Here is a 19,552-nt window from a genome sequence, read left to right on the forward strand (position 1 = left end):
CATGTTAAAGGTCCCATGACGGCATTAGGGCATGAATTCATGTCCGCTGTGTCTAGGGGTGTCAGTGATGCCCTGTTAAACAGTTAAGAGTTACAGGAGGACGAAAACCGTTCACACAATTTCAAACGAATACACAGCCAGGTGAGTCTCTTTTTTTGTCTTTCCAAAGTCAGTTTGTCATGTATGTATGTTTCTGATGCTTCTGTGTGTGTGTGTGTGTGTGTGTGTGTGTGTTACATGTTAGTTGCATCCAAGTTGTTCAGCTGAGTCTGTCATGTATGTATGTTTCTGATGCCTGTGTGTGTGTGTGTGTGTGTGTGTGTGTGTGTGTGTGTTACATGCTTGTTGTATCCAAGTTGTTCAGCTTAGGAATGTACATGTGTGATAACATTAGTTTTATCTCAGTGTGAATCAAAGTCTCTCTCTCTCTCTCTCTCTCTCTCTCCTCTCTGCTTATCACTATCCTCTATTACTGAATGAAATGTACATGCAGGAAATGCAGTTTTAGTGTCCGTTTAATTTTAGTGTTAGTTTGCAATTATCTGTTTGTCTGTATTTTTGTGTTCTTTTTCTGTGCATTCGTTAGTTCACTTATTTGTCAATTTGTTTCGCTTGAATATTTGTTCCTTGCTTTTCCGTGTGCAAATGTTTAGTTGCTGTGTTCATGCTTACTGTATTGTATTTCATTTTGGTTCACATGTGTGTTTATAAATAGCCTCATAACCTCAGTCTATGTGTTAACGCTGCGGTGTGTGTGTGTGTGTGTGTGTGTGTGTGTGTGTGTGTGTTTCCATTGTAAAATTTAACAAATCGATTTTCTCTGGTTTTGGTATTGATCTACAGGTACAATCCTTCAGCGTCCCCATGCGGACCAGACATGACACCAACGATGAAGACAGTCGGTGCTGGTTGGCAACTGCCCTCTGGCCTGACCAGCGTGCTGGTTTATGCGCAGATGCGGAGAAGCGACTATGATCGGTCTGCATTCTTTGACACACCCTGGAAACTGAAGTCTTCATGTACAACCACCGTGGCTGTTTAGCAATTGACTCAGCTGTAGTGAACGATACTGGGGAAAAGAGTACTGTTTGGGTGCTGACTTTCATTCCACAGTGAAACAGTTTATGGCTGGTGGATTTTTGTATTTTTTTAATGTAACAACACTGTTGTGAATTTTTAGATTGTAAAGACTGCATTGATTGGTCATGTTTGGTTGTGTTTTTGTTTTTTGGTTTTTTTTAGCCAATACTAATTAAGTGAGAAGACATCTCTGTAGTGAGTGACGAATTTCCAGATGTGAAAGTATTGAGTGCAGTGTCTTAATGCTCACGAGACATCATTGAAATTGAATGTTCTAATTAAAAGACAACCGTGTGAACTTTAACCTGTCAAGGTAATCCAAGTGGATGGTGACTCCTTAACTCTGAAGCCAATTCTGTTGAACGAACACTTTTTTTTTTACATCCAAAGACAACACTGATAATGTTATTTTATTCTCACTCTTTCCAGAGTTTATGTTTCAGTTTCATTACATAATGGTTGCTAGAAGAAACAAGTGTCTTCCTGACTGCCTTGGATAAGCTTTCTGGTGAGAGAAACACGCTAAAATAAAATAAAAAGACTAGTTTCTATCTGTGTCCTCTATAGTGTGCACTAAAATGTAGCAAACATTCATGAGCCCACATATCCAGGGAGGTAAAAAAAAAAACCACGAAATTTTTGTACTTGATTGACTGTCTCTTCACAATGTTTTCGTGCAAAACCTACGTTAAACTGATAGCAATCACTTTCCTGTGTTTCTTCCCAAATGTCCGCAGCCAGAGTTTTCCAGGCAACAGCTCTGGCTTTATCGGGGAACATTCCAGAAGAAGACAAGCATACTATCACTGGCGGGACTGGTTGATGCAGCATCCAGCCGTGGTGCAGAAGGTTCCCCCTGTGCCCAAAACAAATAATCTCGATGCGGGGATGGACCTGTTCGTCCGCCTCTCTCCGTTTGTCGTTTTGGAAGTGGATGATTCACGTCAGACAATTAGTATGTCATCTAAACTTGAGTTCATGTGGACGGACCCATCTCTGGCCCTGACCCCAGAACTTGTGGAGATGTTCACTGATGGCAACGCCTCCAGTCTGCCCTTCTCCGTCTCTGTGCCCAGACAAGTCTTGTGGGCGCCGCCTGTCATCATGGTTGAAGGGATCAGCGATTTATCCGTCCTGGAGGCTTTCAGTGAAGCGACGATTAACCAAAACGGTTCCGTGTATGTCGACCTCCCTCGCATTTTGACTTTAACCTGTCCGTTTAACATGATTGATTATCCCTTTGACGAACATTACTGTCCCATTACTTTCTTTGACATCTCCATCACCTCCAACATCTACCCCCTGGCGTGGGATCAGAACTTCTCCAAGCAGTTAAGTATCAACGGCGAGTGGGTTCTGGTGAGCGTCAGCAACAACACCATTCACATCCCGCCAGAGAGAATCGTGTACACCCAATACGTCCTACACCTCCGCCGCAAGACAGCGTACTACACGGTGATGATTCTGATGCCCATGGTAATGACGTCCTACCTGAACGTGCTGGTGTTCCTGCTGCCCCCAGACCTGGGAGACAAGGCGTCCTACCTGGTCACCCTCACCATCTCCCTGTCCGTCTTCACCTCCTTCTTCAACACCGACATGCCCAGAGGTGTGGACTCCACCCCCACCATCTTCATCCTCCTCATCTATGTGTACGCGGAGGGAGTGGTGGTGATGCTGCTGAGCATGGCAGTGCTGGTCAGGTACCACGGAGAGCAGCGGGGGCAGGACGCGCGTCAGGCATCGTCTGCTGTCTGCGGCACGTTCAGCGGGCGGGAGGATGGACGGAAGGGGGCAGGGAAGGCGCGGAAGAAAGAGAAAGGGAAACTAACTGGGAAACAGCTTGATGTCGTCTTTTTTCTTCTCGGTTTATCGGGCAACACTCTTGTTCTGGCGTTCATGCTTATGCTTCTGAATGGCGTCATTTGATTACTATTTAAATATGTTTTTATTTCTGGTTTATGTGTTGAGTGATTTTTATGGAGCTATGATTGGTGCATGGCCCTGATGGGACTGGAGTAATTGTCTCTTCACGTTTTACAACAAAATTAGATGCCAGCTGCTTTGCTTTCATATTTGATTTCATGATTTAGCCACGTCATATTTCAACACGACAGGTTGGTTTCTGTTTCTGATTCGTGTTTCAACACAAAGTGAGTCTATAAATTAATCCTGTTTTCCTGTTGTAAATGAGTCCACCTCTGTGTGTGTGTGTGAAGCTTAAACATCGGCGTTTTTGCATCGACAGCTGTGGTAGAGAAACCAAACCTGGCAGGATCGTAGATTTGGATAAATCCTATCAAGTCATCGTCATTATAAAAAAAACTGCTCCTGGGCAAAAGGTAGCAATCTCGATAAACATTTTCGCAACGATTTTTGTTGTTTTAAAGTGTGTTTCAAAGTGCAAAACCGTTCATGAATTATACCTAGTGCTTTCAACAAGGGTAAACATAGCCTATGAAGTGACACAAGTATTACAGTAATCGGAACAGGTTCTCTTAAGATCAGATCAGATTGGTCTTATTACTTATCAGATCTATAGCACTTCGTGGGGAATTAATTCTAACGAGTGAAGAAATAATAGGCCAAAGTACATCCGTGCGTAAGTATTGTGACGCAAAGTACCAGGGAAAAAATAGAAACTAAAACAGTTACAGACGTCAATCAATTTAACAAAATATAATGATGTGTCCTCTCGACCCCCGACCCTTCTCATTGAGATCACTGCATAAACTTGTCAGACCACAAAATCAGCCGAAGGGAATATGGGAACAGCATCATAAACTTTGGTCGGACAACTCCAGACAAAATGAACTTTCAAAGATGGCGGCAGTGCGGGAGAAAAACCCGGATCGGCTAGCACCAAAAAATAATTAGAATAATCTCCCCACGTAAAATATGCGTCATGACTGTTCTAAAAAAAAATCGACTTCAAGCACGAACATAATAACAAATATATCACAGCCCATCTATGCTTCTACAATCATTTTATCATTTGCGAAGATGAATACTGTTTGAAAACAGCTGTTCCATTCCAGAAATAAACGACCAAACTCCCCCCCTCTCTCTCTCTCTCTCTCTCACACACACACACACACACACACACACACACACACACACACACACACACACACTATCTCTCTGTGTCTCTTTCTCTTTCTCTCTCTTTGTCTCTCTCTCTCTCTTTGTCTCTCTCTCATGCACACACACACTCTCAGACACACACACACACACACACACATACACACACAATCTCTCAGTCTCTTTCTCAGTCTCTCTCTCTCTCCCTCTCTCTCTGCCCCCTCTTCTCACGCACACTCTCTCTCTCTCTCTCTCTCTCTCTCTCTCTCTCTCTCTCTCTCTGTCTTTCTGTTTCATCAGAATATTAGGTCATACTTCATTTATTTTGTGCACGTGGTTCTGTAGAGTTTTGTAAAACAATGCAAATGTCTTTGTAATAAGTCGTTAACCGATTGTAATGTGCATTTCTTATTCCCCTTCGTGTTATATATGATAGTCAGTCGTGTCCGACTATGACCATCAGAACAGCAGAGGAGGCAACTGCTGTTCCGACTATTTGGGCTAGAATTTGATTATATTGGAGAGTGTCTTGCCCAAGTACATCCCCACTCTCTCGGCCAAGAGGGTTTTAGGACAGTCGGCGTTGGGATGGTTCCCAAAGGCCAACTAGCCCACAAGGCTGCAGCACTAAGAGCCAGTGCAATTTTGTCTCCTAGTTTGAGAGTCATAGTCCTTCACAAAAGACTAAGCTGTAAATGGTTTCCCATTGACCGGACAAACCATTGATAATACAGCTCTCACTTTGCTGTTGGCCCAAATGTAAACTTATGTCAATCTGTGATATAAGCCGAGTGTTGGGCCTTCGTGTTAATAGTATACCAAATATAAGAATAATGCAAAACGTAGTATGGTCATCGATTAGTAAAACACAAAGCTAAACACGTTATTCATATTGTTGAAAATCCTTAGCCTTCTGTGATCAACAAGAATGTCTCCTTATTCTGCAGTTCAATTGTAATTGTTCGTTCACTTGTGTGTTTTTACTGACAACGTGAGTTTATGTAAATAATATGGTATTTCTATTGCGTGTGTGTGACCGTGTGTGTGTGTGTGTGTGTGTTTGTCCATGGTAAACTTTAACAAATTCAATTTATTTTGAAATACTTTTGTCTGCGGCTTGGAAATAGGGGAAAAATCAGTTTTTTCCGCACATTTTATTTATAATGACAGTGCACTTCTGTGAAAGGCACCAAAGATGTTTACAAAGTCAGGTTGCTCTACATTTTTATTTCTTATAACCAAAAATTGGTACTGTTATGTCACGTACTAACATACTAAGTGGTACCAGTCATTTTACCATTTGTAGTTCAAATAGAAACTTTATTTTTCGTAGTATGGAAGATATATTACTGCACATATCTACAGGAACAACAGTATTCTGTCAAGAAATTGGACGTCAGTCTGGATATACGAATACTATGGGAAATATTCCTAACGAGTCTCACAAATGTAAAACATTACATTATAAACATGGATCTTGGCATGGAAATGCTTTTGTGTTTTTCACTTAGTGTGAAGGTCTTATACTATTCATATTCACACAAGATTACTTGTCATTTCCATGGGATGAGTTTATTCACAGGCAATAGCATAGGTGTTCCGTGTTAACGATTATTTCAGGGGATAGTGCCGTAGTGGATATTTCAAATAAACTTCTTGCCTTCTTTTTGTGTACTCTGCTCAAGAGGTTTTTTATGCTTTATTCATATTTTTATATTTTGCACGTTGTCACACCGCAGAAACACGGCCGCTTTCGCGGAAATTGTCGTCTGCTGAACGTCTGGTTGTAGCGAAGTGAACCAGAGTAATGTCCCCTCTCGTTTTCCCTGTCCAGGCCGATTGAAAGATGTTTTGAGAATCATTGCCAAATCCCTGTGTAATGGGGAAGGTTTGGCGCTAATGCTCTGGCAGGACGATTCGATTATTTTTCGCTGTGTTAGTCAAGGGGTGACAGGTCAGGAAAGGCCAGGACCTATTGTTGTCCGAAGTTGGGAGGTCTGTGCTGGTCACCCCTTTTCAGAGCGAGTTCGATGGTCCAGTCGCGGGATGAGCGATTTGTGGGCGCTAATTGGGCACTTGATGTGCGGACTCCGGAGAGAGTGGTCAAGTCTCACTATAGGTAGTTGTTTGAACCACACCTGGGCTTCTTGAGGCTAACAGTTAGGCTTGTTTGAAGCCAAGAAGTAGCATTGGCTGTCATAATTAGCGGTAAGATTGAGCAGATTATTGTAGGAACAGAGGACAGAAGTGAGAGGAGATCAATTTGGGTTATGTTTGATAACCGAAAGTTAGCAGTGTAAGACTGACGCACGTGTTTGCTGTCAGTTCAGTGTGTTCAGATCTATACAAGAGGTAGTGTTGACTGCCAGGGCAATTTAGACCAGGTGTGTGTGCACCGAAAAGTGAAGAGCAGCAGTTCTGTGTTCTTCGAGTGATTCTTCCACACATTCTGTACCTGCCTTAATGATAATAATAATGATAATGGTATTTATATAGCGCTGAATATTGTGTAGAGACAAATCAAAGCGATTTCGCACCAGTCATTCACACGCATGCATAACTCAAAAACTGTAGAAACTAAAGACGAGGAAGAGGCAGGCAAGGGAGGCTATTTTGGGAAGAGGTGGGTTTTAAGGCCAGACAAGACAAGACAAGACAAAATCTTTATTATCGAGGGTAATAGATAAGCAAGTAACATGCTTTTTTACATCCAGCCCTCGCCCTAAAGAGGGAATAAAGCTAAAAAAGCGAAAATGAGCACAAAATCAAAACACAATCAAAATATACCATTATTTCACAATTCAAAGCCATTCCACAAAAGGAAGAAGAAGAGAAGAAAAGAAAAAAAAAAATCATGAAATACACACACACACACACACACACACACACACACAAATGCATCCACTCAAGAGAGAGTGAGAGGGAACTCACAATTGTCGAAAGCAATGTTGGATTTCAGGTGACGTCAATTTTTGTGAATAGGTACATTTTTAGATTTTGCTTAAAGTTGTTGTGGTTAGTAATATTTTTTAAACGTGGTGGTAAATTATTCCAATACGTTCCCCCGCTGTAAGTTAGGCTGGACTTAAAAAGATCAAGATTTGGACGAGGTATATGCAACTTATGTACATGTCTTATGTTATTTACTGGGAAGTTATTTATAATTGAAGGAGGTGCGTAGCCGCTTACTATTTTGTGCATAAAAACAGCCTTATTATATTCTAGTTTTAGCTCCAGTGGGAGGATATCAAGTGACCTATAATCATTAGGAGTTAATGAACTTGACTTTAATAAAACTAATTTCAAAGCACGTTTGTATAATCTAACAAGAGGTTTTAGAGTATTAGCGCTAGTAGAATCCCACAAAGTAGAAGCATAATCTATTATCGACTGTATATGAGCATTAAAGAATTGTTTACGGGCAGACTTGAAAGAGCTGAGTGTGGAGACTTGACGAAGCGAAAGAGGAAGTTCATTCCAATTGCAAGGTCCAGAATAGAGAAAGAACGGCGGTCAACAGTCGAGTGTTGGGTATGCATAAACAGAGTGGATCCGAAGCCGATCGTAGTGAGCGAGATGTGAGTGTAGAGGTGAAGGTAGCCGCAGAGATAGGGAGACTGGGGGATGTTCACTGCTCTGGAGAATACCACGGGAAAGCTGGATTCCATTCCATCCATTCCATCTTTAGTTTCTTCTTAACTTCTTCAACCTTTGAAGTTCATTCGTCGTCTTTGTCACGGACGCCTTCCTCCTGTCTCCTACCTCTGGGTCGCCAGGACCTACGCCTACTACCACTACTGCACTGCAAGAGTGCCTGTCGTCATCTGCACCTCAGCCCTGCTCCAACTGCTCGTCACTTCATGGGCCAGTCATCAGTCAGCTGGGACAGATCTGTGCTTCACAAGGCGTGGGGAGCCAGAACTCTTGTTCAAAGCTGAGTGGCATCACAGTGTGTGACTGTGAACTGTGGAGACAGTGGGGTGGGCTGTGATGCGACAGACTTTATTTTGTTGTTGTTTTTTACTTGGAGGTAATTTGGGTAGTGTGAGTGTGTGTAATTTGACTTCGGGGTGTATTGAAATTATAGAATAATCAATATTTTTGTTCAACTTCTCTTAATCGGGAGAGACAGTGCGTCTAGCGTGTAGACCAGCTTTGTCACCGGGTGTCGAGGATTCGCCATCTTGTGACACACTTAAAAATTTGCTTTGGTGTAGACTTAGACTGCTTTGGGAGATCTGTATACATCTTCTTGTTTGCTTTATTGTTGTCAGTAAATATTGTTCAGGACGAGTGTTTTTCCTGCTGACCTGAATGATGATGTCTGTGATATCCATGCTGCCCACAGTGACGTCGTACGTGCAGAGCACACACACACACACACACACACACACACACACACACACACACACAAACAAACAAACAAACACACCCACACAAACACACACACACACATTCTCTCCCCCCCCCCCCCCCCCCCCACCCTCTCCCTCTCTGATATGCACTCACACGCACAAACATACACACACATGCACACGCTTACCCCCACACATACACATACATACACCCACACACTAATCTACTCACTCCCTCATCTCATGCCCCCCTCACACATACACGAACACAAAACACACACACACACACACACACACACAGACACACACACTCACTCACCTACTCACTGACTCATCCCCCCCTTATACATACACGCACACGCATACACACATACACCCACACACTCACCTTCTCACTCATTCGTCCCCCACCCCCCTTACACATACACGCACACAAAGCACACACACACACACACACACAAACACACTCCCCACCCCACCACCCTCACACACAGGGATGACAAAAAAATGAAAGAAACAACAGTAATGATAACAGTGTCAGTCACGCCGCAGCCAGTACACACCCAGCGTACCCGCTAATAAGGAATCCCACGGACCTTTGGCCATCGGTGCGTGTCTGTTATCATACAAGCGCGTAATTGCACGTGCAATCCATTCAATGCACTGTGAAGTAAGGGAAAAACAGGTGCGTGCACGCCATCAATTAAACTCCACTTGAGACAGCAATTTTAAATAGCCAACATTGTTTGGCTTGGGTTCAATGAAGGGAACTAACCGGAGTTCAAATTGGTAAAAATAGTAATGTTTTCACAAAGTGAGCACACACACACACACACACACATACACGTGCACGCACGCGCGCACACATTGACACATATGATTATGCATTCTTTGAGTCCGCCATGTATGTGTTGTATGCGCGTGTGTGTACGGGTGAGAGTGGGTTTGAGTGTGTGTGTATTTGCATTTGTGTATTTGTATGAGTGTGTGTGTGTGTGTGCGTGTGCAAGGTGTATGTGTGAGTACCTACCTATGCATCACAATCATTCGTCACAAGTTAGCAGAACAAAGTTCCTTCTTGAACAACATTTATTGACATCAATTAAAGAAATCCAAACATGTATAAAAGTCTTCAAAAGCAATGTAAGACAACATCAAAGCAATATTTTACGTCCCTATATGAAAATAAAGCACACACAGACCTATAGAGTATGTAGTAAGAAGGCAAAAAAAAACCCACCTTTTTTAAGTACCCACGACAATAGAATGGTTAAAAGTGAAGACATATGTTACTCCCTCTGAAATAAACTTACTCCTTGGAACTGATCAGAATACTCTTTCAGTAGGTGGTATAGAAGCGGGCATTAATTATAGATTAGCTCAGACATGTACGCCGTTTGTATCTTATCACAAGGGAAACGACGAGGAACAGGGAGAAATGGAGAAAGCTGGTAACTAGGTTTTCAGTGGTGTCCCAACGGGAATAGCAGAAGAAGAAGACGAAATACACATAGCAAGCTGCAAGGTCTATAACACGGTTTTTTTGTTTGTTTGTTGTTGTTGTTTTTTGGGGGGGGTTGTTTTTTTCACTCCTACAATACACCTTAGTTTTGTTGTTTTTGTTTGTTTGTTTGTCGTTGTTTTTTGTCTGTTTGCACAAATTGATGAGTTGTTGTTGTTGTTGTTTTAATTCAACATGTCGTACTCCATGTTTGTCATTGTAACTACAACAGATGAAGGAAGTTAAGTTAAAAGCAAAACAGATTATAAAGAAGTGTTCGGGATGATAATTAGGGGTAGGAGAGAGAGAGAGAGAGAGAGACGTGTATTGCCATTTGAGCGAAACATTATTTAACTCTTTCCATACGAACGGCAAAAGACAACGACGCTAACAGCGTTTCTCCCCAATTACCACCATCAAAATATTACAAGCGGAAGGCTCTTACACTGAAGAGGTGAATGTTGACAAAGAATACCACAATTCGGACGACGGAAGCTAAAGGTTGGGTCATTCAGACACCCACTGGACATTCGAGGGGTCTGTGTAGAGGAGAAGAGAGGACTGGCCGTACTGAGTGAGTTAAGAGATTCGCGGCGCGCGTGCACACAAACACACACACACACACACACAACACACACACACACACGTATATATATATATATGTGTGTGTGTGTGTGTATATATATATATATATACACACACACACGAGGGTCATTCAATAAATAAGGTGAATTTTTCGGTATAAGGACTTCTAATACAGATAGAAGCTTACTTTTTTTTCTTCTTTTTTTCTTTTTTTTTTTCTTTCTTTTTTTTTTTTTTGTTTTACTTCTTTTTCACATGGATTTAATTTGTTTTGCAGATTAAAAAAAACTTTGAGAGTTTTGGCGATTAACAAAGATGGCCGACCAAGAAGCATGCTCCAGGATTGAACAGCGGTCAGTTATCAAGTTTTTGGTTGCTGAAGGGTGCAAACCAGTTGAAATTCATAGGAGAATGTCAGCTGTGTATGGTGCCACATGTTTCAGCCGAAAAAATGTCTACAAGTGGGCTAAATTGTTTAAAGAAGGACGGAGCAGTGTTGAGGATGAAGACAGGCCTGGAAGGCCTACAGAAGTGAGGTCTCCTGAGGTGATCGAATCAGTCAATGACCTCATTCAGTCTGACAGAAGGGTGACAGTGGATGACATTGCAAGGACTTTGAGCTTATCTGTTGGGACAGCACACAAAATTGTCCATGATGACCTTGGCTACTCGAAGGTCAGCTGCCGGTGGGTGCCAAAGATGCTTACTCCAGAGCACAAACAGAGGAGGGTCGAGTTGTCCCAGCAGTGTCTCTGCCGCTATGAGAAGGATGGTGATGAGTTTCTGAAGAAGGTGGTCACATGTGACGAGTCAAAACGGCAGTCCATGGAGTGGAAGCACGTAAGCTCTCCAGTGAAGAAGAAGTTCAAGTCCCAGCGGTCCACGAGGAAGGTGATGCTCACCGTTTTTTGGGATATGCAAGGCCCAATCACCATTTCATTCCTTGAGAAAGGAAGCACTGTGAACAGTGCCAACTACTGTGAACTGCTGAGGCAGGTCAAGAAAGACATGAAGAACAAACGCAGGGGTCATCAGTCAGAAGGAGTCATCTTGCATCATGACAACGCAAGGCCTCACACAGCAGCCCGAACGGTGCAGACCATCAACGAGCTGGGCTGGGAACTGCTCCCTCATCCCCCTTACAGCCCAGACCTTGCCCCTTCAGACTTTCACCTGTTTGGTCCCTTGAAAGCGTTCACGAGAGGCACGAAGTTTGAAAGTGACGATGAAGTCAAAAGCGTTGTGAGCGACTGGCTGAGACATCAGTCCAAAGATTTTTACGCTGAGGGAATACGGAAGCTTGTGCACAGATGGGAAAAGTGTGTGACAGTGCTGGGAGACTACGTTGAAAAAAAAAAGTAAGCTTCTATCTGTATTAGAAGTCCTTATACCGAAAAATTCACCTTATTTATTGAATGACCCTCGTATATATAATTGTTAGTAGTAGTAGTGTGCTTAATTGAATTGAAACAATGTGTCTGTTGATAGTGGTTCACATTACGATTGCTTCATAAAAGGATCATTGCCGAAAACTCATCATTATTTCATCATGCCCCCAAGAAGAGAACAGCGAGTTCCCAAGTGATCTTTGACTGTTTTTGTGAGCCCTGGAGAAGCGACTGGAGGGAGCGTCATTAGGTTTCGTTATAGATGACGTCTTGTCTTTTTGGCTGGTTGGTTTGTTTTCTGTGTTTCGTGTTTATTTATTTGTCTGTTGGTGTTGTTTTTGTGTGTGAATGTGTCATTTTTGTCTCAGCTCTTATGCACTAATGTGAATATTGCTGTTTCGTTCATTTGTTAGAATTAATTCCCCATTGGATGTTATAGATATTACCATAGATACGTCCAGTATGATCTTATCTTGACGTAATCCGTTTCGATTACTGTAATACTGGTGTTACTTGAATTTTGTTTACTTGTGTTGGAAGCAGCAAGCATAACCCATGGCAGTTTATATATATATATATATATATATATATATATATATGTTTTATCCACACGCAGATCTACCATTCTGCCCTGTTTGGCTTCCGTACCACTTGTTGTGACTGTGAAAATGTCAGTGTTCAAATTTTATACTCATACACACACACGCGCGCGCGCGCGTACGGACGCACACACAGATGGACTCATTGACAACTGAAAAACAGAATACGTACATACACCCACTTTGTGTTCAAACGCGACTCAGAAACAGAAGACACTGCCAGCCCGACGTGTTGTCTCCATCACATGACAGTGACAAAGAGAATCAGCTCATAACAGAAACAAAGCAGCAAGCGTCTAATTGCGTTGATAATGTGAAGTGATGACTACTTCAGTCCCATCGGAACCAAACACTAGTCATTGCTCCATAAATCAGAGAGAGAAAAAAATTAACACATACACCAGAAATGAATACCGATTTAAGCAGTAATCAAAAGACGTCATTCACACGAGTCAGGAACAGGAACCAACCTGCGGTGTTGATACATGAGGTGGTAAAGTCTTAAAATCAAACATGAAAGCAAAGCAGCTTGCATCTAATGTTGTTGCCAACGTGAAGAGACAACTACTTAAGTCCCCTCACGACCACGCACCAATCAGCTCCACACCGCAGATAAAAATCACTTAACACGTAAACCAGAAATCAAAAGCAGGTCTAAACAGGAATCAAAAGACGCCATTCAGAAGCATAAGCATGAACGTCAGACCAAGAGTGTTGCCCGATAAACCGAGAAGAAAAAAGACGACATCAAGCTGTTTCCCAGTTAGTTTCCCTTTCTCTTTCTTCCGCGCCTTCCCTGCCCCCTTCCCTCCATCCTCCCGCCCGCTTAACGTGTCGCAGACAGCAGACGATGTCAGACGCGCGTCCTGCCCCCGCTGCTCTCCGTGGTACCTGACCAGCACTGCCATGCTCAGCAGCAGCACCACCACTCCCTCCGCGTACACATAGATGAGGAGGATGAAGATGGTGGGGGTGGAGTCCACACCTCTGGGCATGTCGGTGTTGAAGAAGGAGGTGAAGACGGACAGGGAAATGGTGAGGGTGACCAGGTAGGACGCCTTGTCTCCCATGTCTGGGGGCAGCAGGAACACCAGCACGTTCAGGTAGGACGTCATTACCATGGGCATCAGAATCATCACCGTGTAGTACGCTGTCTTGCGGCGGAGGTGTAGGACGTATCGGGTGTACACGATTCTCTCTGGCGGGATGTGAATGGTGCTGTTGCTGACGCTCACCAGAACCCACTCGCCGTTGATACTTAACTGTCTGGAGAAGTTCTGATCCCACGCCAGGGGATAGATGTTTGTGGTGATGGAGATGTCAAGGAAAGTAATGGAACAGTAATGTTCGTCAAAGGGATAATCAATCATGTTAAACGGACAGGTTAAAGTCAAAATGCGAGGGGCGTTGACATACACGGAACCCTTTTGGTTAATCGTCGCTTCACTGAAAGCCTCCAGGACGGATAAATCGTCGTTCCCTTCAACCACGATGACAGGCGGCGCCCACAAGACTTGTCTGGGCACAGAGACGGAGAAGGGCAGACTGGAGGCGTTGCCATCAGTGAACATCTCCACAAGTTCTGGGGTCAGGGCCAGCGCTGGGTCCGTCCACATGAACTCAAGTTTAGATGATACACGAATCGTCTGACGTGAATCATCCACTTCCAAAACGACAGCCGGAGAGAGGCGGACGAACAGGTCCATCCCCGCATCGAGATAACTTGTTTTGGGCACAGGGGGAACCTTCTGCACCACGGCTGGATGCTGCATCAACCAGTCCCGCCAGCGATAGTATGCTTGTCTTCTTCTGGAATGTTCCCCGATAAAGCCAGAGCTGTTGCCTGGAAAACTCTGGCTACATACTTGTGGCAAAAAGCACAAAAAAATGATTGCTACCAGTTTAAAGTGCGTTTTGTACGAAACCATTGTGTACGCAAAGGCAAGGGTTTCGTTTTTCCCTACGGGATATATATACTTAGATACACGCAGTTTTGATTGCTAAGTAATTTTACTATACACTATATGGACACAGATGGAAAGTCTTTCATTTTGAACGTGGTTCTATTACCTGAAAGCTTACCCAAGCGGCCAGCAAGACTGTTTCATTCAGTGAGCGTTGAGCACTGGGATTTTTCTTTTTGGTCATTTTACTCAGTGTGTTCCAACGTTTTCAGTTATCTCTCACAACGGGGTATATAAAGTTTTGAAAGAGAGACAGAAATGCCGCAATCAGTGTTTTCACATGTAAATGTCTTCATCCAATATGCATGACTTTGCAATTTAGAAGTCACCATCCACTGGGATTGTCCTCACAGGTTAAAGAACACAGTCCATCACTGTCAACTTAAAGAAGACAATCCATCACTGTTAGCTTAAGGTGATAAATAATCACCGTTCATGAAAGTTATCTTTGAAGGCTGAAATGTTGCCTCTCGTAAGAGTAATGTCTTCACAAGTTAAAAACCATCAATATGTAATGCTGTTTCTTGAGAGTTAAGACTCTCAACTTAATGTGTTCACAACTTGGAAATTCGTTACTCATTAGAGTAATGTTTCCACACTTTATCAATATTGGCAAAGAAAATTTAGAAAGTCACTACCGTTTACTGCTGTCTTTACAGATTAACAATTGAAATTATTGTTGTCTTTATGTATTAATGTCAACAGTGTTTTGGTGTATTTTTGTAATCTGTATATATTCACGCATCAGCGTACCCTGGTGGCATCAATACTCTTGTATGCATGTGAATCGTGGACCTTAACAGCTGAAATAGAAAAGAGAATACAGTCCACTGAGATGAGATGCTTTCGAAGACTCCTGGTCATCTCCTACAAAGATCATATCACGAACGAAGAAGTTCGAAACAGAATCAGGCAAGTCATTGGGCCCTACGAAGACCTGTTGACTTTGGCCAAGAGACGCAAGCTCAAATGGTATGGCCATGTCACGAGATCATCAGGGCTTGCCAAGACATTCCTGCAGGGCACAGTGCAAGGAGGGAGATTGAGAGGCAGACAGAGGAAGAGATGGGAGGACAACATCCCAGAATGGACGGGCTTGAGGTTGAGCGATACAATCAGGTCAGAAAACCGAGAGGATTGGAGGATGCTGGTTGCCAGATCACCTGTGGCGCCCCAACGGTCCACAAGACTACGGGATAGGTGAAGGTGAAGGTGATATATTCACAGCTTGCAAATTCCTCACCCACTACAGTGATAACTTCTCACTATATTCATATTGGCTTCAATGATAAAAAAAAAAAAAAAATCGAAAATGTCACTGTCGATCACTGCTGTTTTTAAAGATTAAAATTCACATGACTGTTGTCTTTACATGATAAAAATCCACCAATCATAAAACGTTTCCGCAATGGAATGAAAGTCAACACCAAAACAGTCTTGTCTTCACAGGCATTGTTCACTGAAGCTGTCTCTAATGTTAAAAGGAAATGTCACCGAGGAAAATCACCAGAACGCTGTACACCTATCAGCAGATCTGACGTAATGTTTTCCACGAAGCTGGGAGGAAAGTGTTTGACTAGTGGTTTGGGTTTTTTGACTCACTTGTGTAAACAAAGTGAGTCTATGTTTTAACCCGGTGTTCGGTTGTCTGTGTGTGTGTGTGTCTGTATGTCCGTGGTAAACTTTAACATTGACATTTTCTCTGCAAATACTTCGTCAGTTGACACCAAACTAGGCATAAAAATAGGAAAAATTCAGTTCTTTCCAGTCATCTTGTTTAAAACAATATTGTACCTCTGGGATGGGCACAAAAAAATAAAAAATGAAGCCTAATTATATGCAAACTGCATTTACTGTTATATTTATATTTTTTGTATTCTCTAAACTTGGCACTTTGATCTCATATTCTGACACAACAACAAGAGCAGTCATTATTATCATTTTTTGTTCAAACGGGAACTTCTTTTGCTAAGCCTGGAAGTTTTATTTATTTTGCAAACGTTTTGGTGCAGATAGTTAAAAAAAAAAAAGGGAAATTACTCTGTATTTAATGCTAGGGGACTTAATTTGCTTTAAACTGATCTTTCTCATCTTAAACATTACATTTTGAAATTATACTCAATACATAAAAAGCTCGGATTTTTTTTTTTTTTTAAGTGTATCACAAGTGAGTCTTGAAGGCCTTGCCTCTCTTGTTTTAATTGGATTTCACAGTACCTCAGCCATAGTTACAGCAGGTGGAAGTTCAATTTCACATCTACGCATAAACTCATGACGCTGGACAGGCCAGATGGCAGCTGGAAGGAAGTACACAGAGCCAACCAGCACCGACTGTCGTCATCGTTGGTGTCATGCCTGGTCCGCATGGAGACGCTGAAGGATGGTATCTGAAGATCAATATCAAAACCAGAGAAATTTGATTTGTTAAAATTTACAATGGAAACACACACACACACACACACACACACACACACACACACACACACACATATATATATATATATATATATATATATATATGTGTGTGTGTGTGTAGATAGAGATATATATAGATAGATAGACACACATATAGATGTGTGTGTGTGTGTGTATGTATAACCAAAACACAGCGTTATGACATGGACTCAAGTTGTGTGTGAACACACACGAGAGACAAAAATTAAACACACCACAGCAAAACACGAAAACAACAACGACGCATTTGCAAACGGAAAATCAAGGAACAAAATTAATATGCAAGCAAAACAATCGGACGAACAAACCAGTCAACTGTCAAAGGAACACACAAAAAAAACAACATTCGGACAAACAGAAAATTGCGATAACTTTGAATCAAACGCTGAGTTTCCTGTATGTTATTCAGTAAAAGCGGAGAGTGATAAACAGAGAGGGGTGAGACAGATAAAGAGAACATAGAGAGAGGATGGAGCAGAAAGACTGAGAAGAGAGAGGACAAAGACAGATGTGGTTCACACTGATAGAGAAAACCTGAATGGTTATTATGCATGTATATTCCTAAGCTGGACGACTTTGATGCAGCAAGCATCTCTCTCTTTCTCTGTCTGTCTGTCAGGAGTTGTTAAAATCTTCAGCGCAGACGATGATATGTTGGGACATTCTTCCATTGGAATTAAAATTGATGTATGTATATATGTGTGTGTGTGTGTGTGTGTGCGTGCGTGCGTGTGTGTGTGCGTGTGTGTGTGTGTGTGTGCGTGCGTGTGTGTGTGTGTGTGCGTGTGCGTGCGTGTGTGTGTGTGTGTGTGTGTGTGTGTAGTAAAGCAGTTCTCTTCTTCAAGATGCTTTGTGGTTGTGCTTCACCTTCACATTACTGTTAATCGCCACGCTCATACAATAAGGTTGTCCTCTTCCCAGCATTGATCTTTTTAAATCCAGCCTCACGTATTCTGGTGGTCTGTTTTGGAATAACATCTTTCTGTTTCTTTCATTGTTCACACCGCATTAAATCGATTCAAAAAAGTATATCATCCACATTTAATGAAAGAATTTTCCAGCACCTCACAATGATCTTGCTCGAAATATTACTGTCAGTCTGTCTGTATTTTTTGTTCCCTCCCCCCCCCCCCTACACCTCTCTCTCTCTCTCTCTCTCTCTCTCTCTCTCTCTCTCTCTCTCTCTCTCTCTCTTCACTACACCCATGTGTTGTTGTTTTTCATGAATGCAAGTATTATGGTCATTACATATGTGTGTTTGTGTTTACATGTACACGTATTTGAGTGAGTCTGAAGGTCATGTCTGTCTTTCTGCAACCCTCTTGTTATTTTTGTGATTATCTTGATTCCTTTTTTCTCTTCGCCCTGAGGGCTGGATGTAAAGAACCATGTGCATGCTTATTCCACTTCCCTCATTAAGAAAAATGTTCGTTCGTTTGTTCGTTCGATCGTTTGTTCATTTAAACACACAAGCGCACGTGTGTGTGTGTGTGTGCGCGCGCACACACACACACACACACACACACACACACACACACACACGACAGAATCACATTGACTTTGGGAGAGAGGAAAAAAGACTCACCTTGCTATGTCTTTGTTTGGAATTGTGAGAGCAGTTGTTTTCGCCCTCCTGCAACAACTGTTGAATAATGTAACAGGGCAGCCTTGACACCACTAGACACAGTGGATATGAATCCGCTGCCCCGACCGCCGTAAAAAGCAAAGGGACCTATAACCCTGACAGATCTGAAGGACTTCCGCGAGCAGAGCTTGATACAAGGAATGCACTGTCTCCGTGCAGCGTCATTTATACTTCCCCTGTTTACAATATCGATGCTCTGCGCAGTCAGTCTGGCATCAAGACCCGCGACTCGGTGTGTGTGTGTTTGTGTGTGTGTGTGGTGTGTGTGTGTATTCCGCGCGAGAAAATAGGAATAATAATACCTGGCCGACATACAAGGTATGGCACCCGACTGGTTTCAAAAGCAGAAAATGAAGCCATTTATTTTTTACTTTGTAACTTGTGGTAAACAGTTCAAAACAAAGATCATTCCGATTTTGCTTTTTTTTCCGCTGTTGTAGTATTAGAGTATATCGAATGATCACAATCATCTGTGACGTGGCTTTAAATCATTGAAAATGAACACCAAAGAGGGGATTTCCAGCTCATTGTGGCATTGAGGGATTATTTGACCAGCTTGTCGTGTTTCATGCACGAACGTTTTAGTTGTTGTTATAGTTGTTGTCTGTGTTAGGTTATGAATCTGATCAATATTCTTAGTTTGTTACTTTGGTAATCTGACTAGTGTCGTGATCCGTATAAATGATGATGGAGTCTCCCGTTGGACCGACGGATGAGTAGGCAGGCAGGTTTATCGTGTGTCCTCATATGAGAGAAGAGGCCGATTCTGGATGCACAGTACTTCCCACGGGTGTTGCAAGGGAAAACCGTCGTTCCGGCATTAGCCTGGTTGCCTGACCAGCACAGGTGACTTTTTTTTTTAGTGAAGAGGAGTTGTGCAGTCCCTTCCCCCACTCTCTC

The 19,552-nt window shown here is 42.5% G+C and overlaps 2 protein-coding genes across 2 annotated transcripts; one reads left to right on the forward strand and one right to left on the reverse strand.

The window, feature by feature from the left end:
• The first annotated feature begins 889 nt into the window (after positions 1-889).
• Positions 890-5,937, forward strand: LOC143284347 (acetylcholine receptor subunit beta-type acr-2-like). The gene is made up of 3 exons (XM_076591057.1): positions 890-978; positions 1,818-2,732; positions 5,901-5,937. Exons 1-3 carry the CDS (start codon positions 890-892, stop codon positions 5,935-5,937), a joined length of 1,041 nt encoding a protein of 346 aa, XP_076447172.1.
• A 6,794-nt stretch (positions 5,938-12,731) lies between these two features.
• Positions 12,732-16,919, reverse strand: LOC143284348 (neuronal acetylcholine receptor subunit alpha-7-like). The gene is made up of 3 exons (XM_076591058.1): positions 16,886-16,919; positions 13,439-14,453; positions 12,732-12,741 (listed from the first exon to the last, which is right to left on the reverse strand). Exons 1-3 carry the CDS (start codon positions 16,917-16,919, stop codon positions 12,732-12,734), a joined length of 1,059 nt encoding a protein of 352 aa, XP_076447173.1.
• Positions 16,920-19,552: the final 2,633 nt, after the last annotated feature.

Source organism: Babylonia areolata, chromosome 7 (genome assembly GCF_041734735.1).
Source record: "Babylonia areolata isolate BAREFJ2019XMU chromosome 7, ASM4173473v1, whole genome shotgun sequence".
NCBI classification, from domain to species: Eukaryota; Metazoa; Mollusca; class Gastropoda; order Neogastropoda; family Buccinidae; genus Babylonia; species Babylonia areolata.

Bases quoted from the DNA above. Each gene is read 5' to 3' on its own strand.
- LOC143284347 (XM_076591057.1), top strand. From the start codon at position 890: ATGAAGACAGTCGGTGCTGGTTGGCAACTGCCCTCTGGCCTGACCAGC. The intron at 979-1,817 runs GTCTGCATTCTT...AAATGTCCGCAG, and splicing joins CGGAGAAGCGACTATGATCG to CCAGAGTTTTCCAGGCAACA. The intron at 2,733-5,900 runs GTACGCGGAGGG...GTCACACCGCAG, and splicing joins TTCATCCTCCTCATCTATGT to AAACACGGCCGCTTTCGCGG.
- LOC143284348 (XM_076591058.1), bottom strand. From the start codon at position 16,919: ATGCGGACCAGGCATGACACCAACGATGACGACA. The intron at 14,454-16,885 runs GTCGGTGCTGGT...TTTTGCCACAAG, and splicing joins TGACACCAACGATGACGACA to TATGTAGCCAGAGTTTTCCA.